General features: G+C 45.3%; 1 protein-coding gene across 3 annotated transcripts in view; it reads right to left on the reverse strand.

Annotated features, from left to right (window-relative positions):
• Positions 1-548: 548 nt before the first annotated feature.
• The window catches only part of COL4A6 (collagen type IV alpha 6 chain), a 186,591-nt gene continuing 173,235 nt past the window's right edge, over positions 549-13,904 (reverse strand). For all 3 annotated transcript variants that reach the window (XM_076074332.1, XM_032971838.2, XM_076074331.1), the window contains exons 44-48: positions 11,984-12,130; positions 10,600-10,716; positions 9,511-9,702; positions 8,649-8,935; positions 549-8,444 (exon numbers count right to left, since the gene is read on the reverse strand). In XM_076074332.1, coding sequence (XP_075930447.1) covers positions 8,184-8,444; positions 8,649-8,935; positions 9,511-9,702; positions 10,600-10,716; positions 11,984-12,130 — 1,004 coding nt within the window. In that variant the 3' untranslated portion in view covers positions 549-8,183. The remainder of the gene's footprint in view (positions 8,445-8,648; positions 8,936-9,510; positions 9,703-10,599; positions 10,717-11,983; positions 12,131-13,904) is intronic.

Raw genomic sequence — 13,904 nt, forward strand, 5'->3', positions numbered from 1 at the left:
CTCCCATAGCTAACCCCCCCTCCCCCCATACAATGCAACACGTATTGGCCAAGACATTTCAATGCTGAAACATTATCTGCAAATTATTCAATTTGAATGTCAGTAACACTGCCCCCCCCCACCCACTGCCACCCCTGCAAAAACTTGGCAGGAACCTCCTGAAAAAGTATTGAGACTCAGTGAGGCTTTCCAAGGGTAAAAAGCGAAAAATAATAACTTGAAAGGCAAATGTGCTTTTAGAAAATGATAGCATGAAGCAATCCGGAGTGCATCAACCACTGACAAATGGCAATGACATTAAACACAGAGGGAAATTTCTTGATTTCCCTGTTGGGAAAATGAATATCGAGGTCGAGAGAGAGAAAAAAAAACACAAACTTAAAACACATTTGTCAATAACACCGCCCAAAAAGGAAAACACATGTATATTAAAATAGTTGACGTTTTTTGACAACGGCCCTTCTCTGTAGATCAACCTCCCAAAAAACAAGGAGTCCTCAAAAGTCACTGATCATCATCCCGAGGCACCTTTAAATGACTGATTGGTGTATAGTTAACAATTGTTTATTTGATTTTAATATAATGCCATCTCAGAATTACACAGACTGGATAGGATATAACAATGCTGGATTTTAACTTTTTCCAAGCGAGTGTTTTAAGCTTTGCATATTAAACGTTTAATGTAAAATATTAACACAATAACAATCGTGTGTGGAATTTTAGATAAAGTGTCCTGCTTGATTGCTGAATAATGAAGAACAATTGAATAAAACGCGTCAAAGCTGGTTAGCTTTAGATTTTCAATGTTCTCGTCACATCATATTTTATGCAAAGAAGAGCATAACCAATGTTGTTCAGGTTTACAGCAGAGATAAATTGTCTTGATTCTTTACATAAATTGTGTTTTTTCAGTATTTTGAATGTTTTTGCAAACATTGCTAAGGCATCATTAATACAACATCAATATGAATATCTGATATTAATAACCCATAATTACAGTACTAATTATCTGAGATTAAAAAAACAATGGGATTGCAGTAAACTGCACGATACATTATGTTTGCAATCAATACATAGGCACAAGAACTTGGGCAAAAAGAGCGATGCCTTACAGTTATACACGCAATTAATATTTTATTACTGCATTTATCAATAGCGGAACTGAAAAGAAAGATAATTAATATTAAACACTATACTCATAACTGAAGGGCGGTCCTCTTTTAACCCAATTTACAATAGGCCTGATTGCGAACGAGCGTATAGAATGTCATTTTTAACATTTTAGCTTTTATAAACTCGAGCATCACATCAAGTACAATAATACGGTACGTGTACGTTAAATAGGACTAGTTTCGTCTGTAGCACCAAGTCAAATACGAAAATGGCAAGTACTGTCTGTATAAATCGTTCCACCAAGCATTTATCAAAATGTTCGTGTTATAATAATAAATCTTCTTGCATATATCACTTAATAATTTCCTTCCACGTCTGTCCCCAATGAAGGATAAGCAAAGGCAGCTGTGAGTTTGTGAAGGTTTTTTTGCGGAGTCATATGCCCGAGCACAGGTTTTAATGAATTCTTCCAAGCACCGTGGCAGCTTGTCTAACGCTAAGTGTGTGTTCGTTTTGCCAAGAAATGGAGAATATTTTTGTAAATAAACACGTCTTGAATGGATGCTTATTTTGTCAAAAACACAAAGGAGGCATACAACAAAGACACGACAGTACGTAGCAATGGTAAATGTTTCACATTTAAAACGTATACCCTCTCTTCCGAACCAATTTTTTTGTTAACGCGAATTTGCATAACGGAAACAACAACCATTTCGTGGCTCAAACAAATCTGTACGACTAAAGCAAGACCAAAAAAAACACTCAAAAGATGTTCAAGGCATTTCATTAACTTGTTATCTTTGTGCTGTAATAGCCACTAGCTTATTGTCACGTGGTCAAGAAAAGCCTGCCATTTTTGTTTTAAACCATAAAATGTCTAATTTCACACGTGCGCCGAAGTAAATGATATATTTATGTTGCGATCTTTAGCGGCAAAGTAAAAGCATTTTCTTTATTTCCCCAAAAATGTATCTACTACCTAAGTGCATGAAATGCGTTTGTCAACATTTATACTTTATTGTTGCATTTTCACTGTATAATCGGTAAAGGTGCAGCCTCGGAATATCCCACCCACGTGACTGCTAGCGGAAGGGCCTCCACTTCATGGAACTCTACAGGTAGATAGGTTTGCCAAATCCCTTCTAGAGGGCCTCTCTCGAGGGCATTTGGCTTACTCTTCCACGCAAGTCTCAGAAGAGATGGGAGTACCCATTATTATTTACCCCACACACACACGACCTCCCGACCGATAAAGAGTATCCCAGTTTAATTATTTAGCGTATTGTTTCATATTGGGAGATATGACCATGATGCTGGCCTTGGTGCAGATGTGAATATCACAGTTGTTGGCCGATGTACGTGACTTCTTTTGATGACATCTAATGAAAGTGTACACACCCACACAATGTCTCGGTGACCACCTTGACAGAAGGTCTAGTAATATTTATTTTCAACTGGAGGTCAGTTTTGTCAAAACACGAGATAACTGTGGGGCTTCAGCCAGACGCTATAAACGGTCGTGGCTGGGAGTAGTAGCAGAGTGTATTACTGGGGCGGGGGGGGGGGATATACTTATGGAACTGTTCCTGAAAAAAGTAAATAGTAGTCTGGATTGGAAATATCTTAAGTAACATTGAAATGCTCTCAAATGTAAAAAAATAGACATTTGTCACCTTTAAACGGAACCGGAGTGCTCCGATCTTGTGCACGATGTCAGCTGTTTCACAGCTGGTGCAGACCGCCTCTCGAGAGGACGTTGTCAGATTGCTGTTCATGCTAATTTAATTTGGCATTAAAGGAATGGTGTATTTTTTTTTCCTGAGCTCATTTGAAAAATAAAAAACATTAAATTCTCTACATATTTCCTGTAACCGAAGGTGATATTTTTGTTGTTGTTATTAAAACATTTGTAGAAACAATTTACAGTACAATATTGTACTTTGCAGTTATCTTAGAAAAAAAAAACCTGACTTTTTAAAGCCCATCACATGCTTCCATTTACTTATGTTTTGCCCATTGAACGAGTGTAATCATACCAAACTGCCCGCGTCTATTCACTTTTAAACGGTGGCAGCATCTCGCTCTTCGGCAGACTTCGATCATCACCAGCGCAGGGTTTTCTGCTGGCGGCAATAAAGGCACTTCAGAAACAGATCGGGGGAAAAAAATAAAGTACTTTCAAAGGTATTCATTTAAATTCTACCTCTGCGTTTTGTTGTAATTTCCATCCAAAAAGGGGAATTCAATTGCAGTGTAACAAATAATATAACACTTTTTTTGCGGCATGTCAGGCAGTCTCATACTACAGTGGTATGAATTGTGGATTTCGGGCTGAAGTGATTGCACCCTAATTAGTCGCGGCATTCGATTCGCAAAGGGCGTCACCGTAGAATTGGTGGCTAAAAAAGGTTGAAAAACAACGGCGCAATGCACGTGAGCACCGCATTAAATGTAGATAATGTCCTTTTCAAGTATGTCAAGTTTCTGATTGCCCTGTGTGGATTCTTATGGATTCTGTAGTGCACACAAACCTGATGCGAGCTGCAGTGGCATTACCCGTTCAACATTGCGGACGGTTTGACAGTAGATGAGGATACGTTTTTTTGTTTATACTATATAATTTCATCATACCAGGATGCAACATCATCACATGGGCCACGACGTCTTCTAAATCCCGGTGCTTCGCTTTGGGAATTATTGTTGTGAAGGCCACAGAGTGTTGCCATTGGTTTGGAAGTCAGTGTGCAAACTGGAGGTCGCAAGGTCAATTCCAAAACAATTACAACACATTTTTGATTTAAAGCTTTCGTGACTACAGGGATTCATATTCGTGAAAATTTTATTGTTTCATATTTTTCTTATTTTATTGTTTCCCTTCTACGTGACTTTACCGAAAGAACCAAGAATATGAATTACAACACACTTTGTTTTTACACAGCGTGTGCACGTGACTGCGTCTCAAAACACTTGATAAGAGACACAGCGGGAAGATTTACTGCATGCAGAGAGACGGGAAGTCAGTCACGTGCAGAAAAAAAGTGAGGGGTCTTGAGTGTGGAATTGAAGAGAGGCAGGAATTTGATAGCACGGACGGCAGGGGAAAGGGAGTTCCAGACTTTTTTTTTAGGGTAGTGGTGGAGGGAACAGAGATCATTTCTCAAAGGGGAGGCTGATTTTTTATTTTCTGTATGTGAAGATGAGCAAAGGGAATGTGTGCACCATGTTGCTCTGAGCTAGTCGTCCACTGACACCACCGTGAGGTGGATGCATGCATGGGGATGGAGAGGGTGCGACATATAGACTTACTAAATGCATACTGTTACTAAATATAGACTGCTACACTCTGCGAGTATATCTACAGTAGTTAAAACAGGCCCGTCAGTCGACGTACATTTCGCCATGTTCACAACTTAATGTTTGAGTACAGCCTCCACGAAGCAGTTTTTAAACGTGTACAAAGGTAAATGCTAATTAATTAAACGATTATTGAATTGTGCCTCGGGAAAAGGAAGTTTACAAAGTCTGTGACGCAAAGACCATTTTTCTCCCTGAAAGCAAGATTAGATGGAAATACAGATTTTAAAATTATACAGTGGATTTTGCAATAAAAATCTCGTTTGTTTTGTAATCATCAACCGTAGTGTATACGTCGGTTACTCAAGCGTCAAATGTTTTCCCAGTTTCTTCGATAGCTTTGCCACAAGGGGTAATTTTGCGCCGGAAAGTCGACATTTGTTTTCCTCATAGAAACAAAGACAAATAACACTTAAGTTTAGCCATGCTCAGCCACGTGAAGGCAGTTAAAAACAAAAGCCAACATTACACGTGCTGATGGGAACAAGTGCTCTAATTGCTCTAATTTCTAATGTCGCATGGGGCACAACAACTTTAGGACCTTAGGTGTGGTGGCCCTGTCGGTGGACTTTGAGGCCCACACCTCCCACATCGGAATGCTGTGCCTGCCACCATCTCCTGTGTCCTGAGTTTTTGAAACACTGACTTTGTAGGAGCCAGTGCTCCAGTAGCGAAAGGGCCCTTGGGCCCGGTCGCCCCTGGATACGAACAACAGCAAAGGCTTTACTTACTTACGAAACGCTCGGGGCAAGTTCACGGCAATAAGTCGCCAAACAATCATGATCGGGAAAACGCATTTACTCCGGAGTAACCACGGCCACTTTGTGCGGCAATGGCATTGAGAGGTGACGGGAGTTCGTTCGGTCTGTCCACGGAACGCACGCACGCGCGCGCGTGTTTTTTTTAATTCACTGCGATTGGTTCACGGAGCACAATAACTTCAAGGTCGCCATGTGCACCACCGCCCTCTCCCCCGTGTCTGCGATTTGATCGGAAGTTACCGTCGCGATTGCGCCCACCAGACGGAGCAGCGATTCAACTTCGCCCAGATTTGGGCGACTAATTTGTTTACGTTGCGAAACAGCGGCAACGGTCCACAATGATTTGCCGGTGACAGTTGCCGGCGAGAGTTGATGTCGTCCCCCCCCCCCCCAAAAAAAAAAATAATGCCCCGAGTGGAAGGAACTTTGGCTTTCAGTGAACGACCCGTGGAAGGAAATCCCTTTTGCTTGATGTGTGTGGACGGAGCGAGTTGAAGCCCTGGTTGGGTGAATTAGCGGGTTGCCTGGGTGACTCAACTGCGGTAAGCACAGAAATTCAGGAATAATTTGCCGCCTGTTCGAGGTCAGCGTTGACCTTGGGATGAACGAAAAAAAAAACAGTTAAACAAAAACCGTCTTTACTTTTAATTTATTTACCAATTAATTTTCCTATGCGATTCGTTGCCGCACGGTTGCACTTTATATTTTGCGCGCGTTTGCAATTTACTTTGCTCGGTTGGCGTTGGCCACTTATGGCACGTGACGGGTTTCTCTTTTCTCATTTCTGTTGTTCCATGCCCCTGGTACCGTTCCCGTTCCGCTGTCATGTGCACCGATGCCAACTTCACCGAGGGCTGATATTGGCACGTAAAATAAAGATTGATCGATTTAATGCGTGGATAATAGGATTTTCCATGGATAAATCCGCGGTGAGGGTGGGGGCAGTCTAGCTCTACCTGTGGCCTACCTATTTCATTCGTGACAAATACACACGCCTTCCTGTTGTGGGCCCTCGATTGTGTGAGGCCCAGGGCACAAGCACATTCTGAACAGTCTTTTGATGCCCCCGTCGCCGTGGCTGTGCGAGAGAGTCCACAGGCCGTGAAGGATGTCTTCATACAGGCGACTCAATCACCCCAGCCTTCGCAGACAATTGAACCTCACGTGTGTAATGTTGATAGTGATAATGTTCACCGGTAAGCAGCAGCCGGAATTAAAACGTACACACATACACAAAAATATTGAGATCTTTTTTACGTCTAGGGGTTTATGATTTTGAGACTTTTCCCATCTCTTAGCCTTCCGCCAAAAACGATACAGAGCCGTGCGGTGATTGTGTTTACGACTTGTTATGACTGCCAAGTCATGATGCTGTCATACGAGGGCTTTTCTTTCCTTCACCCTCTCGTTCCTGGAAGCATATCTTCTGAGCACCATTGTAGAAAAATAAAATAAAAGAGTGACATTCACCCAGCCACACGGCACAGCGGTCGCAAACCTTAAACAACAAGCGCCCTCTGAGACCGCTACAAAGGACCCCCACCTAGCCCCCCACTGACACGAAGCTCGGCCTATTAGAAATACAGTACATACGTATTACAGGGGCTGTGCGCCGTGTGTTCTACTCTCGTGCCATGCGTACAGACCGAGTGGAACTGTGCCAAAACAATGCGCCACTCAAATGTGGTCTCGTGCACCCACTCCCATCGTACGAGCCATTTGGGCGACAACCTCTAACCCCAATATGTTAACGATCGCGACGAATCGTCCGAAACCGAACACGTCAGGACTGAGCACGATGTGATCGAAAGTACATGTTAACAAATAAAACATTGGCGGGCCAGCGTGGCGGTAACGTTTAAGGGCAGGGAGGATGCTTTCAGTTTTTGTTTGACTCGATATGAGATTTTGGTGGCCAATGGGGAAAGCTTCTCGCTCAGCGGTCAATGCGATAGTCGGCCAATGGGCTCCCCCCGCCCCCTCCACATCCCACCTATCTGAGCACCTCCACGGACCGAGAGGTGACAAACTGACGGACGAGGCGATTTCAAGGTTGTTTAGTTTGAGCACCCAAATACATTGGTAATCGCGACGAGGTAACGGGCCGACGTGTTGACTGCTCTGGCTTGCAGGATAACCTGGACTTATCGCTGATAGGATATGCGGATGTGAAAGGAACAAAAAACGAGACTGGATGGATGCATTCACTTCCTTTCTGCACCTTGGGTACTTTTGACTAAACGTGTGCTCTCTGCAGTGACACACACACACAAGCTATCTTGCGAGCTGTTGGCCTTTTCAATTGATTAAAAAGTACAATTGTATTCATGAGTGTCCCTATCATTACGTTTTCTTACTTCATTTTGCACTATTCTCTTTGGGCGCCTAATTCGACTGCCCGACGAGCGCCGTGTTTAGCTGCAACGCAACCAAGGCGACAAGCAGCAGCCGCCGTCCGCCCGCACGCCGATGATTTCCCTGCCCAGCGCCCGTCACAGATCTGACGCTTTGGGAAAAGTGCTTCCTCGACGCGACAAGAGCACACCTCTACACGGCGCTGTCTCTGTGCGAACGTCAAGGCACGGCACCCAGCGGCTCGCTCGAAAGGTAAAAAGGGTCAGCGATCGAAAATCCCCGCGAAGCGTGGTCTTGCCGATGTGTTCGATCGGTGCACATTGCGCAATCACGCAGTCGCACTGCCGCCAAAAAGGAAATAAGGAAAACACACGGCACGATTAAAACACGTTTTTCTTTAAACCGTTAATTCCACGATGCGCGAGCATACCTCTTCAAATCCCCCTGATATAAACATTTACACGGCTTTAAAATAATAACGGAAACGGAATTAAAACTGCTCGCCGTTCAGCCGACGACGCGCCGTCGCTTGCAGTTTTACGGGGCCTCTGCCGCTACAGTCCGGGGGCGGGGGCGGGGGGGGGGGATGGTGCTTCTCCATCAGAGGTTCTTCATGCACACTTGGCAGCGGCTGACGCGCGTGCGCAGCTGCCCAGCCTTGATGGTCTCGGGCGGCGGCGAATCCTCGAACTGCCGCGCCGGGTCCACCGTGGTGAGCCAGAAGCTGTACTTGTTGGCGAAGTAGTGGCAGGTGCCGCGGGCGCCGTTGCACTCGATGAAGGGAGTGGCGCGGAAGTCCTCGAGGCACGAGCCTGGCGACGCCAGCGACTGCCCGCCGCCCTCCGCGCCGGCCGCCGTGTGCTGCGGGGCGGGGGGGTAAGGAGGAAGGGAGGGAAAGAAGGAGGGGAGGGAGTCACGCACGCTGTTCGATGGCACGTCCGACGTTTCGCTGTACGCGCTCGGGGCTTCGGCAAAAGGAGCTCCCAGCAGGATGAGGCAGGAGGAAGGGACACAGTAGGGATGGGGGGGCAAGGAGGCGTGAGGGAGGAGAGAGGAGCCACTCACCATGAGGAAGGAGTAGCCGATCCAGAGGCTGCGGTATCCCGTGGGGCACGGCGGGATGCTCACGTCCTGGCTGTGCACGGCGATGGACTGCGACGGTGCCTCGCACACCGCGCAGCGGCTGATGTACTGCCGGATCTGCTCCTCGGCCACGGGCATCATGGGGATGGGCGCCGTCGTGGAGAGCCAGTAGGACTTGTCGTTGCGCGACGCGTAGTTGCACACCTCGTTGATGTTGCAGTAGACGAAGGGCATGGTGCTGAAGCGCGGCAGGCAGGAGCCGGCCATGCCTGCGATGGGCGGGCGGCAGTGCGACAGTAATACGCACGCTCAGTGTTTTTATGAATTATTTTCACCCACTTGTTTCCCGGTTGTGCTATCAGATTCATGTCCTAAGCCATAGCATAAATTCTGAACTCTTACAAAGCAGCGCAACGCTTCTTGTTAGAAAATGCCTGCAGAAGTGTACATCACACAGATACTTCTGAGATCCCTTCAAGTATTTTCCAACCCACCCTGGCAACGAGAGTAATGACATTCAAACTGGGATTCAATTCTCAGAACTGGAACGTGGCCAAATTAATTAGTATCGTCTGTGCCGATTAATGAACAAACCAGGGCAGGTGGCACAGTGGTAGAGTAAATGGCTCACAATTGGAAGGTTGCGAGTTAAAATAATGGTTACGGTGGTGGGGGGGGGGGAGTGGACTCAGCCCATCACCCCCCTGGAATATCCACCCATGGCTCTACTTGGCTGCAAACCAACGAGCAACAATGCCTCAACGCTTCCGTCGGAGTGGGGAAATCACTCCAACTCGCGGGAGCCGCATTGAGCCGGTACGGGCAGTCGCGTGACCATACGCACCCAGGTCCTGGTTGTGGGACTTCTCGCTGCCTTCCACATACAGCAGGCTGAATCCGTCCCACACCCTGGCCATGCCCACGGGGCACTGCGGAACCTGCTCCGTCTGGCTGTGCTTGACGAGCAGGAAGCCCACGTTCACGCCACGGCCCGGCATTCCGGGAATGCCCACGGTGCCTGCATTTCCCGGAGAACCTTCACGGCAAAAGGGAGTGGGGGGAAGGGGGTGCACGCGAGAGGCGAAGGGGAATGATTGCAGAGATATGGAGTTGGGGAACACCTCGAGAACATTCTGGCTGGGTGGTGATGTTCGTGCACGATGCCGCGGCCGTTTTTATTTAGTCCTTGAGGCTGCTGAGGCGGTGGTGGCTATACGCATGTTGTCTGTGTGTACGTACGCATGTATGTATGTATGTTGAACTTATTTCGCACCGTACGTAGCCAACCGTGATAATTGTCTGTGATTCTTTGCACCTCTGACTCATTCTTTCCCTTTCTGAGTGAGCTAATAATTAGCGCGTTCCAAATTGAAATGATGATTTATTAGAAATGTATCTGACACTTTCCAAATGTAGATCGTATACGTTGTAAATTCCAAAAAGACCTCAGTGGGCATTACCTGATAAATAGGATAATTTAGTTTACTCTTTTTAATGACGTCACGGGATCTTTCACTTCCACTGCAAGCAGATGATGCACAGTATTTTATGGGTAATACGCATCGCGGTATTAACCAGATAGAATTTCAGTAATAATTTCAAATTGATTTATGTTGTTGTAGTGATGCATCGACTCCTCAACTAAAATTATTCTTATGCTCAAGGTATACATGGAATGAATTGTGCGGGTAGCATTTGATTATTCAAAATGTATGCAAAATATATGCAGCCAATATACAGTCTAACATTGCCGTTAATGCGGATTAAGCAGACACAACTATCAAAACGAGACAAGAAATGAGAACTCCTTGAAGAAAGAGCAAACATGCGACAAAAAATAAAGAATTCGTTATGGAATCAAACAACGACTTCAAATTGTGACAATTCATGAACCATTACTCGCCAAATACAGACTCTTCAAAACATCACTTACCTTGTGAGCCAACCTGGCCTGGTTGCCCAGGGATACCTGGGTCTCCAAGGCTCCCCTCTGGGCCTGGCAGGCCATTCAAGCCTGGCTTTCCTGGATATCCTGGGCTGCCCTTTTTGCCTGCCATACCACAATTACACAGTGCAACACAGTCAGCTTTGGATACCCTCGTGAAAAGCTCCGGACATTTAATCTTGCATCTAACATCCTAAAATCACAAGTAACGTTGAAAGATGAGACAGCTCTTTTCTTATCAGAGTTTCAGCCCTACAGTGTGTCCCGTGCTGTCTGACATGAGTTTTAAGTGCCATTGCTGGTAGGTTAGGAAACAATCAGGCCTATGCACGGATTATCTGTAACGATTTCAAACAAGCGTTTGTCTTTGGAGTTACAGGTTTCTCTTGCGGCAGGAAATGTCTTCCATAAAAACGGAGGCACAACGTAAAATGGCGAAGTGTGCAGCGCACAGTCATCAAAGCATTTATCACCGCAAGAGACAGCTGCCTGCCGAGTAACGCACACAGTACACAAACAATGTTGTCCCACGTTCGACAGCAAAAGCCGCATATAAGTGCATTCAAACCACATAATATGAAGCGAATTTTGGGTAGAAACAGGTTAGCTGCATTTATGCAAAATCGCACAACAAATCGAATCCGCATAAAGTGAGGGAAAATATGTAATCTGAAAAGTTTATAATGGCAAAGCAACATTGTACTACGTGTTTTTCATATCGCATCATCTTTGCAAGAGATACTGTGATCCCACGTTATAGACGGACAGACTGACCTAAGGTATTGGAAAGCATAAAAACGTGTTCTGGGCCTTTCCTAGGCGACCAGAGTTGGATTCCCACTCACGGCCAACACCACTGACAATTCTCTGAATCGATCCTGGGCCTCTCCTAGGTCGACTCAGCCTTAAATAAGTACCTGGTGTGTTGTGTAAATATCAGAAATGGGGAGACACAGGCTGCCGGGCATGGTGCTGGCCACCCACCCGCTCTCATGTGCTGTGTCGGCCTCCCATAGGTGTTTGTTCACGGCCCTCGTTTCAACAGCCTGTTAAAGGCTATATGGGGGAGCTTCGTCTTTGTGTCTGTGAGTGTGATGAATGGGAGAAGTGCTGCGCCGTGGATTTGAGGCTAAATTGAGCCGTGGGTGAGCTGCCATGATCCTCGAAGTAACGCTCTCTTCTGCGAGCAAAACTTCTGGATTGACTTTACCTGCAATCATATTTTCAGCTTCAGAATCAGACCCAATCAAGGCCCATTGAGCTATTAAGCTATTTTTGATGGGTGACATCCAGCTTTGGCACGAACCTGGAATGAACAGACAATTGAGGTACATCAAGAGCACACGAGCCTTTGGATTGGTGAGTACCGCACCTGCGCTTCCGGGAAAGCCTGGTCTTCCGGATTCACCCTCCTCTCCCATGGCTCCAGGTGTGCCTGGGGTTCCAGGGATTCCGGGAGGAATGTAGATGTCTTCTGGCCTTGGAATTGGGCCAGGAGGGCCTGGAGGGCCTGGTGGCCCTGTTTAAAAAAAAATATTGGCCGTTAGTGCTCCACCTCCGTGAAAAGATTTCGCTTTGAGAACGTACAAAAGTTAAGCACAAAATAAATCACTAGCGTCATTGCGGAGAGTATAAGTAACACGATTATCTTAGCAGACAATGTGTCCCTGCATATAAATATGTCTGATGCTCCCATACAATTTTTTTTTTACAAAACCCATCAGCCTCGTTGCTTTCTGGGAGTGCATAATTACATTAGCATTGACACATTATAAGCAAAACTCCGGACTGATGAGACACTGCACGTCGAAACCGGTTTTGTTAAATTTTAAATAGTTTTTTTAAAAAGATGGTTTCAATTATTACTGTCTTTGCATATTATTAGCATACAGCATTAGTACCGTAATGTGTATTTTGCCATACAGTTCTGTCACATTAGTAATGTTACATATTGACATTTTTAAAAATATGTTTGCATAATCTTGATTTGAAGCTGTCGTGACTGCAGGAATCCATACTCTTTGGTTCTTTCGGTAAAGTCACGTAGGTAGAAAAAATAATATATCACCTACGTGACTTTACCGAAAGAAACAAAGAGTATGTTTGCATACTTAAACGGTGTATATTGTTAATGGAACAACAAGCCAAATACAGAAATGCGATTGCTGAATGACACTGCTTCTACAGTTTAGTGTTACTATTTCACATTAACTACAGAAAATGCCTATAGTTTGTTAAGTCACGTGCAAGTACTGAGCTATCACTGTGTATTATTAAGCTGTATTCATATTTATTTATCGTCTTTCACTAGCCAATACAAGATAGTGGTGCAAAGATACTCAAAGCTACAAGCTTATAACAGTCATACAACAGTGGCACACCTGTGTAGGCACCAGTAATATCAAGGGAAAAATTACCGGCACATTCCACAACCAAATTCTTATACACTGAAGCCACTAACAAGTGTAAGTAATGAATGATTTAACGTAATAATTCACTGTATTTTTATTTATTTTTTAATTTAAAATCAACTCGAAGTGAATTCCTGCTCAACTGAGCATTGAGGCGGTGCTCATCTCTTATTTACAGGCCTGAGCCGTTGGAGGAAATTCCACATTCCTATGGCAGGGGCAAGTCTATCAATAGGAGAATCAACTTGTCCACAACACGGTAGTGCTAATTTTATCGACCCACGCAGCCTCCTGATTGCAAGCCGCCTCATTCTACCGCTGAGCGACCCGTCCAGATATTTTAAGAACCGGCTCCTAGCCCAGGCGTGCCCCTGTTTATGGATAAACCTGGCATGTGTGCGGTGTGCATGTCGGTGGTGTGCTCACCTACGCATCCTGAAAAATCCCCACAATGAGAACGACCACAAAGGGAAAAAAGGGGATTTGATGGATGGATGAGACACAGGGCGGACGGGCAGAGGATGGAACACAACATGCGTTTAGGGTTTCAATGAGGGACAAAACAGACATGGTGAGCCGGGGGAATGGGAACACGCTTTGGGGCAAGATAGCAAGATTTTCAAAAGAATGAACGGCTGCGAGCGAAAACCTACACCAGTGCACCCTGCGACAAATGCGTCCTTCGTAGAGTTAACGGCACGCAAAGCTGTGCCCGCCTGCAAGGGTTTTCCCAACATTGAATGGAAAGTGTTGGATTCGAACGCCCTTTGTCGCAGAATGCACATGGCACGTTTTCCGCAGAGTTTTGAATTCAATAAAAACTCTTGGCTTAAAATCAATAAATCCCTTAAAAGTTATCAGGCAATACTTCGATTAAACCAG

Source organism: Petromyzon marinus, chromosome 47 (assembly GCF_048934315.1).
Source record: "Petromyzon marinus isolate PM22_M1 ecotype Great Lakes invasive population chromosome 47, UKy_Petmar_22M1.pri1.0, whole genome shotgun sequence".
Taxonomy (NCBI): domain Eukaryota; kingdom Metazoa; phylum Chordata; class Hyperoartia; order Petromyzontiformes; family Petromyzontidae; genus Petromyzon; species Petromyzon marinus.